General features: G+C 33.7%; 1 protein-coding gene and 1 non-coding gene across 2 annotated transcripts in view; one reads left to right on the forward strand and one right to left on the reverse strand.

Annotated features, from left to right (window-relative positions):
- LOC124357711 (adhesive plaque matrix protein-like) overlaps positions 1-5,625 on the reverse strand; it is a 50,389-nt gene extending 44,764 nt beyond the window's left edge. Inside the window, exon 1 of the mRNA XM_046809719.1 lies at positions 5,585-5,625. Coding sequence (XP_046665675.1) covers positions 5,585-5,599 — 15 coding nt within the window. The 5' untranslated portion in view covers positions 5,600-5,625. The remainder of the gene's footprint in view (positions 1-5,584) is intronic.
- A 5,330-nt stretch (positions 5,626-10,955) lies between these two features.
- Positions 10,956-11,029, forward strand: Trnai-aau. Its single transcript has one exon. It is a non-coding gene; the product is annotated as a tRNA-Ile (tRNA).
- The last annotated feature ends 5,830 nt before the right edge of the window (positions 11,030-16,859 follow it).

The following is a 16,859-nucleotide window of genomic DNA, read 5'->3' on the forward strand; positions in this document are numbered from 1 at the left end:
GTGGGACTATCTTAGACATGCCATCTTGAAAAGAAAGCAGTCTAAATTACTTGAACTTGTAGCAGCCAAAGGTGGCAGAGTTCTCTCGCTCATGTGTAGGATTGCTAAGTACTTTAACACTAAGAAAGCACGATCCACTCCAACAATAATTCTGCACATTAACACATTAACAGCCTAGTGCAGCCAAGTGGACACAGGGATAAATTTATTGCTCACACAAAGTGTTCATTTTCCTCTTTATTATCTGGGTTTATATGGTTTAAACTATAACTATTCCTTTTGCCTTGCATATCTTCGTTTATTGGTTTTATCGAAACCCAGTGTAGGTTCTGGATACGGTACTGAAAACTATAAAAAGGTCCAAAGTGGTCCATCCACATCCTCTTATCTTCTGAATATCAGGGTAAGCTGCGACTATGCTACCACGCAAGCGCTCGCGCGAATCAAGATTATGTTTCTTGGCGGATTTTTGTGTTTTTATACGACTGTACTTTCTTTAAAAAAAGTCATTAGCCAAAATCTCAATCTAAACTGGAAGATGTTTTAAGCGCCATGGAATTAGAATGATTTTATTAACTACTATCATTTTAGTCGTTAATTTTGATTGCATCACGTATTAACTTTAATGACACTAAAACTTCTCATCTGTTTTAATTTAATATCAACAGACTGGTATAATTTTTGTCGATATTTTCCACAAACATGGTTTCCATATGACTGATAAACACTATCCTCTAAATGTATGTAGGTATGATTACTTATAACTCGACTGGTGTACTTCACTGTTTACAAATATGGTTATTTCGCAACTGGCTTAGAAAGTCATAACGAACTAAAGATGGAATTGGACTACTCTCAATAAAAAGATTTGGAACATCGTAGTTGAAAAAGCGGAGAAATAATCATAGGAACGTAGCTCAAGACTACCAGACTACCAGATGCTAGTTTCATCAGGTGTGTAGTTATATCAGTCATATTTATACATACCGTAACTCTCCAGTGATTCTCGCTATCTTTCTAGGACGCTGAGATAATTTCCTGAAAAAGGTAAACCTAGAATAATAAAAACTTGCGAAGAGATTAGTATGTCGTTGGCTCGTAAAACGTGTAGTCATGTAGGTATTCTACTAAGTGTTAATCTCGGTAGTCATATAAAATGGACCAAATGTTTGTGAAAGTTACTTGCTCATCCAGTAACTTTCTAAACTACTGTATGTAGAATACAGTGATATAATATTTACCTTTTCACTTGAAACGTAATACTGAATATCACTTGCTAATCATGTAACTTTCTATACTAATGTATGTAGAATACAGTAATATAAAGTTTAACTTTTCACTTAAAACATAGAACTTAGTAAAACTTAATAAAAATGTGAACGTAGGTATCATTTCCTTTCAGCGAATATGTAACGCATACCGTGAGGTCATTCTTTCAGCAAATTGTACATTAAAATTATATATAAAATGTTTTGCAATATCAACAAGTAAGTTTGTTACACCGCAGAGTGTCTGCTGGGGGAGTTAAATGTTTGTCTTGAGTTTTCGATGACTTCTCAAAGCTTATAAATTGCGAAGTACCTCGTGTAATATTCAAGTTTACAGATTTTATCTACAGAATATAAACTTCATAACACCGTAGTCAAGAGTATTTTTACGAATCTGAAAATTAATGCTCTTTATACGCGATCACTATGTAAAAATATTATGTTTCTCAGCTTTTGCATCCTAGATTTTACAAAATTTGTATACAAAATTGCATTTTTGTTGTTGTTTTTATTCTTTGAAATATAGATACAAGTTGTACTCTTGTTCTTTAGATTCTAAAGATATTATTCCACTTTTTTTATTAACCCACAGTCTTATCTGTGTATATTGCACAATTATTTTAATCAATGTTTAAATATTTTTTTCGATTTGAACATAACTTACTACTAGCATGCTGCAGAAAGTTATACATTTGAATAGGATTCAAAATTTAAAATTCTATTACATTGGTCTTATAGGTAACCAAATTTTACATGGGAACAGCCGGTGTGGCTGTGCGGAAGGCGTCGACCTTTATGTCTGAGGAGTTAGAGATGGCGACCTTTAGAATTAGAATTAGTAACATCGACCTTTATATACCGACTCTTCTTATTCTATTTGATCAGTACCTCGCACATGCCAGTGGCCGATGAGAGCAAGTAGAATAATGTTGAGTAGAATACGGAGGGAGATCAGCCTATACTTTTATTTTTTTTTTTTTTTATTAAATCGTATGAAATTTTTCACCAAGTTACCAAAACGTGTATTCAGGTTACTTTCTTGGATCGGTTTTATTCGTAAAAAGATGGCATATTTAAATTGACCTGCAATGTTGTCCTCATAATAAGCTAAACGGCATTAGGGTGACATTTTTACTGTGAACTGTTCATTAGGATCAATGATAAAAAAATGGGATGGTCGGAGCACGGGTCCCGAGTACAGTTGTTCGAATGCCGAATGCGAAACTGTTCGTACCTGTCTGTTAGTAAAATTAATAGAATAGAACTTGAATAGATGAAAAACTAGAAGTGAACAAAGAACAAAGGAAACTAATTTAATAAGATTACAGGTCTCGAAACGTAGTATTACTGATTTCTTGTATCACTGAAGGATGGCAAATGTCCATAAAATCCCGTTACCCTCACATTCCTTCTAATCTTCAAAACCGAACTCATATGAATGTTTGCGCGTATCTAAGATTGCACCATTGAAACAGAGGGATTGTAGTACCACCTGAAAATCGATCGATGTTTGTCACTGGCCTTTATCTAATCAGAAACATGGTTTCACAGACGAAAGTGAAGTCGGTTTCACAGATTGTTTGTTGAATGTGTACAAATAAATGTTACAAACAAATTTATTGATTAAGAAGTCTAAATTGTATTCTAAAGGCATTCCTATATCGAAAATGTACAACGAAGTTTAGTAATTTATCATTATATTGCTTCCGTTTTTGTAACAATAAAGTAACGTTCAAGATAGTAAGATTAATTTTCTTTGTTACTTTATTTGCATTGTTTCTACAGTAACTGTGAAGTAATACATTACTTGTAGGTAAATTATACTAAATTATACCACAACAATAAATTTTAGAAAATAATTTCGTTAAAGCAAAAATATTTTAACCGGGTTTTAAAAACAGGATAAGGGAATAAAATAATTTGTCCTATATTCAAACATATTTAAAATACCACTCAGATTATTATTAAAATGTGTAATTGTGAATTTAAATAAAGAAGATAATACTTTTAATATTAATAACAAGATAATGTTCAAGCACGAATACATTATTTCCAATTGTTTTATTTAATATTTTGATTCATATGAATGAGAAATTATTTTCCTGTCTTGATACCATATTAATAGTTTAAAATAATTTTTTTATTAATTACATTATTTTGTTGTTGGTCTGGGGAATAATATGTTTTCACACAATATTCATATAAATTCTGTGAATTATAATTCGGGGAATTATACTGATACAACGATATTGTCAGAACTGAAAAATAAAGATACAGTAGTGTGTAAACAATCCAGTGAACACATCGTTGTATGTTTTAATTTGTAACAATCAACGTAACGTGTGTTATTTTTAGTATTTATGGATTATGTAGTTAAATTAAAGACAAAATTGGGATATTTCATGAACCTGAGGCACAAAAGTGACAAGAGGGTTAAAAATGATATTTTGTAACTTTCTGCTTTGGATACAACTATTTTGAAACACCGATTAAAGATATGGCATGACAAGGAACTCAACATGTGTGTGTATATATACACAACACATTGTGTTGTTTTTTTTTTTTTATATATATATATAGTCAAAATAGTCAGAATACTGATGAAATAATATATAGTAGATGAGGCAATGATAGGTCAAAATGCTGGTTCCCAAAATACTCGTACTAATGAATCGTTACAAAAAAAAGATTGACATATTATATACCCCCCCCCCTCAGTTTATACGTTGGGCACGCATCTACATATAATGATAAGCCTAGTAGTTGAGGCATTAATCATGATTCCTCTATGCAATGTATATTTAACACTCATAGTCTAGTCAAGTTAACTCTCATACACTGACTAGGGTAGTTCTAGGAGCGAGAGCAAGCTCTCAAACTCAAACTGAGACGCTGATTGCTACCGTGTTGAGACTACCGGTAGCGCCAAGTCATTGTGTATTATGGAAGGACGATGTTATTGGCTTTAACATTGTATTTATTACACAGAAACACCTCCAGTGGTTAAACTCACCGTTTTATTAAGTCACAGTTTCTCCATTATTATTTATCGTTTATATGTTCTAAAATGGCTTTCTCCTTTGAAATGTAACTCTGACACTTCTTTTTACCCTAGAATTTGCAGATTCCGAACAGTTTTTTTGTTTTATTTCAAGAAATATTTGCATGATTAATATATTCAATATTTCTCTTGAGAAATTAACAGAAATATATTTTTGTGGCCATGTAGAAAAACTGAGTAAACAAACTTAGGGATTTAATACTTTACATGAGTGTAATCGGATAGTTAACACTACAAACATTCCAAAATAAAACAGTTTATTTGTAGATGGCAAAGAAAACAAACCTAAAAAAGAGTATGGGAGTTTTAAACTAAACAAAATTTAGTTGTGAATTTCAATCATGTTTGGTAGAGAATATTTTTGTAATCTTATTAAAGTGGCTTTTGCAGTTTAGTCCTCAGTTACGTTTTAAACTTAAAAACAAAGAGATATCCAGTACCTATATTATTTTAAAAGGTTGAGTTGTCCTTATACGATTATTATTTTTTGCTGTGGAGTAAAAAGTAAAATTATTACATTCATCAGGCACAATCATTTAATGACACTACACGAAATATGGAAATAGATTTTTATATGGAAACAGGTCCATCAATTAGGTTTTAAATGTAAGTATCCAACTGGGTTAAATTTAAAATTAATATATGTTTCTACATTTAAATTTGTGCCACTAATAATATAAAAGCTGGGCGTTTCACTGTTTTTATGCTTAACATATTAATAGTGCATTTATATTTGTTGGGTTTTTTGTATTTAATTTAGACTTATTCATACTCCTTTATGCTTCCAGACAATGTAGGCATTAGTACTATTGTTGATACAACATTAATCATTACTCAAAACGATGTTACTACATTTTATTCATTAAAAAACCTTTACATTCACTTTTTGTACTTATCAGTTTGTACAGTATGTTTATTTCACAGATAAATACTACAACATATATTCCACCCATATTAAACATCATGTTCAGACCATTCACAAAGCTTGAAATTGAAATTGTTAAATCATCTTTTTAACAATATCTAAAACTGAACCAGTTTTCTGCAAGAAACTCATTAGCACACCAAAATTTCCTTAATTCCTGGACTGTACACTAGGCAAATGTCAAACGGAATTGAATGAAGACCAAATGCACTGAATGGTAACCCACAAGAACGAACTGGCTCTGGTGCACAATTACAGTGAGCAGGTTGTGACAGGAGTAGCTCGTATGATAAGCAAACCTGATAACAGTTATCCAAGGTCAGTACGCACCTGTAGAGACGCCATGGGTAGGACACACACTGACCACTCTCTCTGGCAGGACAGTCTTACATTCAGCGCCCCCCTCCTTCACCCCCCCCCCCCACATTACACAGGGTTACGGTCACAATTTCGTGACACTGACTGTAGCAGACCCTGTTGGTCATCTCCATATAACTTTGGATTATGTGAGTTAACTGTCAATTAACAAACCGAACTAGTACACACACAGTGCTCTTGCAAAACTGAATGGACTTTCTCATAATGTGAATTTAGTTATGTATTATACAAAAGGGTTCTAACTATAAGCTACCTAGGAATTGTCATAAAATTCTTGAGTCCTGAAACTTGTACTTTGGTAAAAATTGGTTGCTTTTCCTACAGGTCTTTATTTTACACTTTTGCAATTATTAGTTTTCCGTGCTAGCTTGAAAGAGACCGAAACATCACATTCATAAGATTTATTTTGCTTTTTTGAGATATAATTTTCGGATAACTTGATTTTGTTGGAATTTAATTATTTGGATTCATATTGGGACAAAACTAATTTTCCTATCAATAATTATCTAGACCGTTGCAGATGCCATACACTATAAAAATCATAACATAAATTTCTAGAATATATTGAATGACTAAGAGACTACAGATATAAGTTATATTTCTATCGTAGTTATCCGGGCGATTAGAAAACTCCGGTACCTGAATTCCATGGATCCCCACCCACGTTATCTATTAGTGTAAGATAGCCACATCTGAAGAAATCTACCCTCGTCGAATTCACTGCCAATACTACTTACTATCAACTGCTGCCAACCGAGAAAGGTTAGAAATGGGCTCTAAGAGCCACTTGCCTCTAAAGCCACCTGTGTAGAGGTGTGATTCAACCGGCTTCTGAGAGCTTTTGATCTCTTCCTCTGGCCAAAAATCTTTAAACCTTCATAATTCAAGAGCTTCCCACTTCATGCTACGATCCATGTCAAAATAAATCCTAAGAATCTGCTATCTCTAAAATTTCATGACGTATGAAGGTTTCTGGCCTTTAGAAACTCACAGCCCTTATAGCCTCTACCAAAGTAGAATCTCTCAATCACTGAAAGCTACAAGTATTCGCCCCCTAAGAACTCTCTTCCTTGAAGGCTCTAGTTTCTACGCTTATACTTACTCGAGACGGTGAAAAGAAAAACTAAATGCTTGCAAAAGAGTTGGTGATCGGTCTACTTGGAAGTCTCAACTGGTTTTCAACTAGGGAGAGTCCGAATGTCTCTAATCGGGGCTGTGTTGAGTTCACGCACGTTCAACTCAGTTGCCTCTAACAAGAATACGCACTTTGAGAAAGGAGACGATTGGATGGTCAGTGCCGAACAGGTCGCATTGTGTTAGGTACAGCCGACCATGACTGTATGGAGATAACCAGTCAATGAGACGAGTTTTGTCCCAACAGAACAGTGTCTAGGTCAATAGTATCGTATTTTCGTCATGCACGATCACTTGATGCAGGATTTGGTTGTTTCAGATTACAATAGTTTTACGCTTGACATCGCAGCTTCTACACTTTAGCAGTTTCGGACTATGAGTAGATTCTATCCACACGAGTCCTGGGGGATGTGTCTATGCAATTCTGATTTCCAGACCACTAAGATTTCTTAGTCTCTATAAACTTCCATACGCTAAGAGCCGTCAGCTTCTTTTCGGATTTACGACAATATTCCGTTCTTTAAATCTTCTGGTACATACTATTTTCTATCCTCTTTCAGGGTTCTAAGAGCTCTCATACTCTGTAATGTCTCCGTTTCTGACATTCTATTAAAAAAAATTTCTGTTCTACTGTATAACCCGAACTCTCCAAAAAGTGAGGTACGGTCTCTGGACATACAAAAGACCTTTTTAATTGGTAGCTTTTGTTCTCTAGAAGCTGTCACCACTGAAAGCTACTAACCATTCCAGTACTGCGATCTGAAAAACTCTTGGGAGCTACTAACAAGTGACTGAAAGTTTCCCACCTATAAACGACTGAGAAGTTCTGGCCTCTTGAAAATAACAGAGTCTATAAACTTTCAGAATCGAGAAGCTCCCAAAGAAAAGGTCTTTAGAATCCAGCCTCTAATATTTTAACGTATACAATTTTTTCTACCTCGGAGAAATATATTATTGTTAACAGTTTACATATATTTTCAACAATATTGTTGCCTTTACTGAAGCGAGTTCAGTGTTATCGATAATTAAATACTTTTGAATGAATGAAATCAAAACTTCATGATGAATCTAATTAGTTCCTTTTAGAACTATACAAAAAAGATATAAATTTCTCGATCAAGACAGCAATTAAGTTGTATATTAAAACAAGTGAGTTTTGATTATCAGTTTCTCCATTAAATGAATTACTTGGCTGATCCTTTTGACCGGTTAAGAAACTATTTACTATGCTTTATTTATTTTCTAATATTTAAGAATATCTTACTATCATTATTTTCAATGCAAATCAAGAAAATAATTTAACACTAGTGTTACTTATATTGCCAATAAACTCGGTAACTATCGATTTAATCAAACAAAAGGTTGAATTCCCAATTAACAAAATGAATGCTTTATATGTCATTAATAGTTAGTATACAATTTCAAAATAACGATGTATCTCCGTATAGGATTGAATAATATGTTGGTTTTAAGTGCGAATTTCATCATTTAATGTTTTTAATACTGTTATGCAGACACTTAAAGGCAAAAACCACATGAAAGATTTTAATTAAATAAAAATTCCATACATAAAATAATTTCAAAACTTTGGAAAAATGTAACAAAACACTATGTGGTTTTGTAATTTTTTGAGAAATTTTGCACTCTAAAACAGGGTTACCGTGAATAATGAGCTTAAACTTTTTATACCTCAAAATAGTTAAAATTCCCACCCCTTAATAGTCGTGCCGAGAGCCAATTAGCATTGCAAAAGCACAAAACATGGTTTTTAGATTTAATTTAATTGAGGGATTTTTACTAAGGAAGGAATTGATCGGCAGCCCAACTGGTGATAGAGGTCAAAATGGGAGAGTAATAAAAGGGTTAAAAATATGAGACGATTTTTTACTCTGTTCATATTTTTACTAGATAGACACAATCAAAACCAACCGTCAGACATAAAATAATTGTTATATCTATCGATGTCAATACAACTAGTTTGCTTGTACTTAAGTTTCTACCATACATTTACCAGAGTGTCCTGGTCGATAAATTTATGTTGTTTTGATGTTTATATGGTTTACTACCAAGAGTTAATATAAACACGTGTTTCCAAACAAATCCCACATATTGTTAGCTACAAACTTCAGTGGTCTTTAGTGCTATATTATGGTTAAACACATTTTTACTATCGTGATTTAATGGAACGACAGTGAGATATTTCGCAGTATCAACGAAGAAATAAGTTCTTAACTAGTCACAAAGTAAATCAGCCATGTTAATGGCCTGATTGAGAAATTTATAATTAAAACTCACTTAGTAACATTTTATCGAATTCCTTGCTCCCTCAACCAAGAAATGTATTTCTGTTTATTTTGTTTCAGAGCACTAATTAAATTGTGAAGTATCGAGAAACATTTCATTACATTTTGTGAAACTAAGTTGCTAAAACTTTTAAAGTATTAATTAAACTTCATTCACGGAAGATAAGTTAAAAGTTATTAAATTCAAATTCAGAATTATATTGGTAATGCAATAACACTTAGGAAATGTATTCATTTTTTCAAGACACAAAAATTATATTTTCAAGATTTATGACAAAAACAAGCTACTACATAAAGCACATGATTTATATTAGTTCCCAAATTATAAATGTAATCAAGCTGGAATTGTATATATTTACAGAGTGTTATGAATACAAGTAGTTTTTTTTTTTAAATAAAACCATTGAAACACTTTGGGATTTTTATTAATATTTAGTTTATTACTTAGATTTCAGAACCAAACAATGCTGCTTATTTTATATTTTGGAGGATGTTTGTCCCGATAACAACTATTCAAACTTAAATATATTCTAACATTTTTAATACTATTCAACTATAGTCTAATGCATATTTTTCTTGAACTAGTGATTATTTAACAACACATTTATATAACAGATAATATGACTATTACTTAATCAAAATCACGTTATTTTATATCCAACTCGATTATTAGTATTAATACATTTGGAACTTTCTTTATTCATGAAAAATATAATGCTTATCAACAACTTTTAGTACCAATTATTAATATAAAAACATATATAGATTTATTTATAATTGCATGACAATATATCTTATAAACAACTGGAAGTTCTAACTGATTTTAACTGCATAATTCTACTGGGTAAAAGAATATTGATAATCAATAATGTGTAGTTTTGTTGCAACATCCATAGTGTAATAAGGTCCATTCTCTCTCCTGGTTCCACTCCAATTCTTCGTGTATGATTTGGCAAACTCTGCAGGGTTGAGTATTATCCTGTTTCAGTTAATATGCCCAGTGAACTCGCTGCAATCGGCAAGGCAGCTCTTGACAACGTGATTTGTGAAGCATCATTCTATTGAAAGCATTTGCTCTGGCAATGCAGCCATTTGGTCATCCCGGCTGAATGCTAGAGGCGTTGAAAAAAACTCGCATTGCTGACGGGAAAGTCCTTTTGTAAGCAAGGCTGGTAATGTGGGCTCCGTCAGTGTATAGACCCTCTGTCCTCACTAATTCCATCTTCCCTATCTACTACACTCCATGGCAATCAAAGCTGCAGGGAAATTTCCCAGTTGGGGAGTAAATTCCTGTTTGGGTTCGTAACGAAATCCAACATTAGAGACGTGCTTTGCTACATCCAATTCTCAAAATCTCCAATACATTCTGTAGAGAAGTAAGGACTAAATATTAACAGGTACATTATCTATTCTCAATCAGTAATTTCGAATGCAATAACTTTATGCTGTATGCAAATTACTCGCATGTAATTACTCAATGGTTATAATTATCACCACATTTGGTGGCTCTCAAAGAACACTACAGATTTATAAATGAGAGTAAGTTAGTTCTTCTCCCGATTAAATCAATTACGTAAATATATAAAACATAGAAAATAGAGGAGATATAGAATATTCTATCTGTATCAGTGGTATTCAGGAATACAAGATCATTGTTCAGTTAGAGAGTGAATTCCTGACCGGGTCCTGATCAATGCCATAATATGAATGCGAAATGTTTAATTAGGAATATGTCCGTTGAAATAATAATTTGGATTTCAGTGTAAATGTCATCTTATCTAGTCATAAACAGTAGCTTTCATTCACAGAGAATCTATAAATACTGCAATAGCATTGTGATTTCTCATGCTACGATAAGATTGCATAGACACTACTTCAGTGAAACTGGCCCATTAGCTCAGTTGGTTAGAGCGTCGTGCTAATAACGCGAAGGTCGCGGGTTCGATCCCCTCATGGGCCACTAATATTTTGTTCCTCTGATTTGAACTTTTAGCCCAATATTGGGGAAGTGCTTGTGCTTAGACCTCCAATCCTCAACATCTAGAACATCTCCAATACATTCTGTAGAGAGGGAAGGATTAACTATTAGTTTTTACTAACACTTAATCCTTACCTCCTTCTTTCGATTTTATCTATTCTCAATTAGTAATGCCTAAAGCAAACACACTTGGGAGTAGACGTTTTGATGGTAAAGATTTGCTCGTATACCATGTATTCAGTGGTGCCAACTATCACCACATTGGATGTAGATAAACGACTACTACAGATTTCCAAATGACAGTAATGTTAGTTCGACGTAAGCGTTCTTTTTTCCACTAAATTATTTCGTAAGAAAACCCTTTCCATACAAATCTATATAAACTAATTGATTCAACAATAAAACATCAAAGTGTAAATTATTTGCTTCTTAAACACTTGAATGTTCAAAAGTTGTCCATAAAATGGAATTCAAAATAATACAAACAAAGAATGAATTAGTAAATGTTTTCGATGCAAAAGTCACAGTAAGGACGATTACGGTCATCACCACTGGTGGTATATGCGGGTTATCCAGGGTATTAGAGAAAGTAATTGTGTAAATATGTTGCTCAAATATGTGGGCAATAATAATGCTGAGTTGCTGCATGCTATAAGCTGTACAGTGGCCATGGCTGTCGTGAATTTCATTCTAAATTTACTATCCCTTAAGGAATATGTATTTATGGTAATGTATACCATTGCAACTGATCTAAAATTGCTTTTTTAATTGTTACCAGAAAATGTTGTATACACCCCTGTTTTTCACCCTCTAGACAAAGCATATAAAAATTACCACTTCTACTTCATAATTGCTGTATTAAAGACCAGTTGTTCGTGTGTAGTCTAGTAAACATGTATCTAGGATCCTTGTACCATCTTACTTGTAAATGTGGTGTAAGAAAAAGAAAAACCACAATATTTCACAGTAAACGGGAAGATACCGGCCATTTGATCAGGGTTACAACCGTCTGAACCGAAAAGTAATATAAATGATAAAACTTAAAAACTACAGTAAACCAAATAGCTGTTTTACAGAATCCCATAAGTAAATATACAAAAAAATAATTCTACCTGTAAATCGCACTGGAAAAACGTGCTTTAAAATTTAAAAAATCTTTTTTTTTATTTTTTATTGCCATATAAACATATAAATGCATAGCAAACGTCTTGAACATATTTGATATACAATGGTATTGTGCAAACTTAGCAACTAAAATGTCTTATCTTTTATAAAATCGTCAACACAATAATACTCTTTGTTTATTAAAATTTTCTTTAAAATATTTTTAAACTCATCTAGGCCTGCTTCCATACATCTCTTCCATTTTAATTCTTAGGACTCATGAGTATGCTTTAATACCACATGCTATCTATGAAGTAATGAGATTCTTTTCGATCGTTTTAACGCAGGCTTCATCGAATATACTCGTATTGTTTCTTGCCTCTTCACCAATTAACACCATTTAAATTTATAGAATGTCTTCCAGTATTCAAAATAGAAAAATCACCAACACAACTTTGGTATTATTCGCCGGGTATAGAATTTGTGGGCTGAAAAAAATTCATTTCTGTCTGTCTATCTGTCTGACTGTCCGCACGATATCTTAAAAATTAACTAACCATTTGATTTGAAATGTTGCGTGAAACTGATATTGATGATGGTGCATTTCACTCGATGGGATTCAGTGTTAGAAAGTATTTTTACAATTGTCTTATGGCTAACCCTGATGGGAACGAAAAATAACAGAATAAATAAATTTGTAAAACATCTCATGTATAATAATATAGTAACTTCTAATTCCGACCTTTATTATTTAAAACTCATATGAAACCCAATTTAATGAAAAAATCTGAATGTATTATATGACAAGATATGTCGAGAAAGATTTCATATGTAAATGTTGCGTGAAACGCAGCGAAGCCTGTTACGACACGTGGTGTGGCGTATTTCTATCTTGTACACAATCAGGTTTAGAGATCAAACCAATGACACTTAGGATAATATCCATCGCATGCAGCATTGATATCACTTGCTTTTGATCAGCGGCCATTGCTCAACGTTCGGCACAAGTGGTCTTGACCCATTGCATTGGCTCTAAGAGCACCTCCTAGTTGTAGACTAAGTGTTCTTGGCACAAGATATATTGAGATGCCACTCTAAAATTTCCATTTTCAATTCTATATTTAGTTTCCCTCGCTCTCAATTCTTTGGAGGTGAGGGAGCTACCCCCCCCCCCCCACCCCCCCCCCCCCCCACCCCCCCCCCCCCCCACCCCCCCCCCCCCCCACCCCCCCCCCCCCCCACCCCCCCCCCCCCCCACCCCCCAAATAATTAAATGAGTGCTCAGCCCTGACAAATAAACATGAAAATTTTCTGTACCTTAAAAAAATGGTCAATGTTGCAATGTAATGCGGAATTGTAAATGAAGTGATAAGGATTTCATGACGCTTCTGAAGTATTCTGGCAGTATAAATAGTTTAACGTCTTGGCCATAAAACGAGGTCTACGCTTACAGTTCTTTTTCTTGACAAAATAATAGCTGTAGAATATCGTGCAAGTTTAGTGAAATTAAATTGTTAGAAGATCCTCCCAAACACATTACTATACTATTAAAAGATAATAACTATAGAGTGGTTTTCCCAATTTTATGCGTTGTATCCTTGATAGAAAGTCACAGAGTTTTTAAGAACAAAAGACATTTTTAATACTTCCACATTATAACTTAATATTGAAAGCGCTTTCGTTGGCTCAGTTATGCAATCAGTTAATGTTAAACAGAAAAACGTGTTAAAAAAAACACGATTAAAGCAGTTAAAATAGAATTTAAAAACTAATTGTACGGACCGAGAAACTAATACATATATAAAAGTATGATATGGGAAAATACGGTTTTACAATTCATAATCTTTGAAACGGATTTCTTCTTTTACTAGAATTAGGAAAAATGTCACTAAAATTTGCAGAAGTTTGGAAAATACATTCATATTACATAACCATTATACATGGTTTTAAATGACGAGTTCCTCAAGATAATAATTCTCCCAGTCTGGTTTTTAATTTAAACTTTCAATCTGGAAGAAAAACATTTTAGACGCACTGAGAGGAACATTTTCTGTTGGAACTTTCCCTCAGATATTACCTCTTGGGTGATCTTTTTAGTAAATCCAGATACAAATATTACTCGTCATAAAATTGTGCAACGTGTGAAAGACATGAAGAAAGCCTAACCAAATTGAATACTCTGTCCTGATAAAACAGTGTACATGTAAAAAGCCGGATGCAGGTTCTACTAAGTAGTATACATTAGACAATTGGCAAAATAAAGAACCAATCCAAGATTGGTTGCGCATCGGGTGTGAATAGACGTGACAAACAATGGTCAGTAGTTCAATAGCTATTGTGTGCTGCCTTGTCGCATCACTTGCTCGCCTCTCAGCTGAACTGGGTCGTATCATCTGATTGTCGATATCGTCTTGTGCTGGGCCTCGCAAAACTTTTACAGATCAATCTTTTACGATCGATATACTAGTTACTATTAACCATTCTAAAAGATATGGATAGTGCCCCAGCATAAATGATAATGTTCATAAAATAATATTTACAGTTATGAAAACACAAGTTAGAATTTAAAATAAATATTCATACCAATATCACAAGATATTGCTGTGATTATAGAATGTACTTTATGGTCTTTAAAAATTAAGGCAAATATATGTTATTGGTTCTAAATAATGCAGTACATTGGTTCGGTTATATTGCTAGCTCACATAACCTCTCGTCTTGAAGGTCGGAGTTCCATTAGGCCGAGTATTTCCAAACCCTTAGAAAATCCTTTAGGTCAAGAACTCCCACAATATCGAGTCGCCGAAATTCCCGGTTACGCTGAGAGTTTCCATAGCTTTTGAACTTATACAGTATATGAGCTTTTTAAATTAGGATTTGTTTATACATATCATACAACGCACACTGAAAAGGGGAAATGGTTAATAATAGGGGAGAAAAGAAATGACAGGAAGAACGTTAGTTTCCACAATACCAATCCATTTTAATTCGCCTCACTCTCACACGTGGGGTGGGCGAACGGTCTATTCTATTCTACACGGCCTGCTCAGACCTAGTGGTCATCTTTTTACTTAGACAAATTCATACCTGCCACGGAGAATTGTATTGGTTACAACTTATTATAAACTTAGCACTTTGAATCGACTAAATATCGGCCCAAGGTATCGTCCATGACCAATAAAATATATTAGGAGCTACGGTATTACATTTTCGTGCTAATATATTATTTTTAAGGCTGGATCGTTAGACGAGAATCTTTCTGCATGGAGGAAACTGGCCGTTAGCCGGTGTTACCACAAGCCGGTAGCTTCCTTTTACACTCAAACACACAACCGTTTTGACCGCTTTCTGGAGAACTCAAATATTGAGAGTTCACATGGGTATGGCGCTTCCAAAGTCCTAAAGTTTATATGTGCTAGTTACTGTTATAAGGCGAAAACCTTCTTTAAAACATATCTTCCAGAGACTACCTTGTTTGGGAATTAGAAGACTAGGAACTTAGAACTTAGGAGTTTGTAGAAACCAAGAGCTCTCCGAGAGTGAGAATTCCCAGATTACGAGAGCACTTAGAGATTTGTAGTTCTCTGAAGCCAGAAGAACTAAGACGCCAAAATAGCCAAGAGAATAAAAAAGATACAGACCAAGATTTTTTCTATATAATTATATGAAAGTTGGAGTCATCTAGATTGCAAGAATTCTTAATTATTAAATTGATCTAAAAATGTGAAATTTCCAGCGTAAGAGGGAGTCCCCACGAGTCAAGAGGATAATACAGAGTGTTTTGACTCTTAAAGGCCAGGTTTTCTAACATTTATATTGCCTAGTAACCGGGTGAATTAAAAAGTAGAGGATGGATACTTCTAGTGGGCGGATGGTCCTGTGATCGGTGCCTTTAAGAGTCTAGGTTTAGTCACATCTGGATAGCTCTAGAAGTTGAATGGTTGGACAGGCCGTTGAATCCTAGAAGTTAAGTTTCACACATGTGTTGAACTCTCACAGCTCTCGGGTTGTTTTAAAATTTCATGTATGTCATGAAGTACGGCGGAAGGCTAACTTCAATCTTAAAGCCATTGTTCTATACAATATTTTCAGGTTTAAATTGTAAAAAGATCTTCCAAATCAAATTTAGGCTTTCACGACATACTACACATTACATTATTCAACATGGTTTATAAATAAGTATTTAAGAAGTGACTACATACTTTGAAATAGTTGAGAAGTAAAGATAATCCAGAATAGATTTAAAAGATAACAGGTAAAGAATATCTCATTTCACTAGGTGAAAGGGCTAAGAATACACGGCTTAAACGTGACTTCCGAACCAATAACAATGGTCGTGCGAGCGGGATACTTGCAAGGACAGGTAAACAGCGATCAATCGTCCAAGTAGAAGCAACTCTTGACATTGCTTGGTTCGGCTACCTTATAATAAGCAACGTCGTTCCCGCTAAATTGCTCCATTGGCTAATATTGGATACTAATCCATCTAAAACGTGCCTGGTTTTACGAATAATCTATTATATTTCGCTCATAAATATTTGTTAAAAAGACTTATGTATTTTCAGAAAAAGTTTTTTGTAGTTGATTATTATTCTTTAAAGCAATAATAAAACAAGACCAAATTGTTTTGTTTTGAGGAAGAAAATTCACTCGTGCTACTGATAAAATATTGGTAATAATCTTGTAAACTGGTATGTTTGTTTTTAAT

Source organism: Homalodisca vitripennis, chromosome 3, assembly GCF_021130785.1.
Source record: "Homalodisca vitripennis isolate AUS2020 chromosome 3, UT_GWSS_2.1, whole genome shotgun sequence".
Lineage (NCBI taxonomy): Eukaryota > Metazoa > Arthropoda > Insecta > Hemiptera > Cicadellidae > Homalodisca > Homalodisca vitripennis.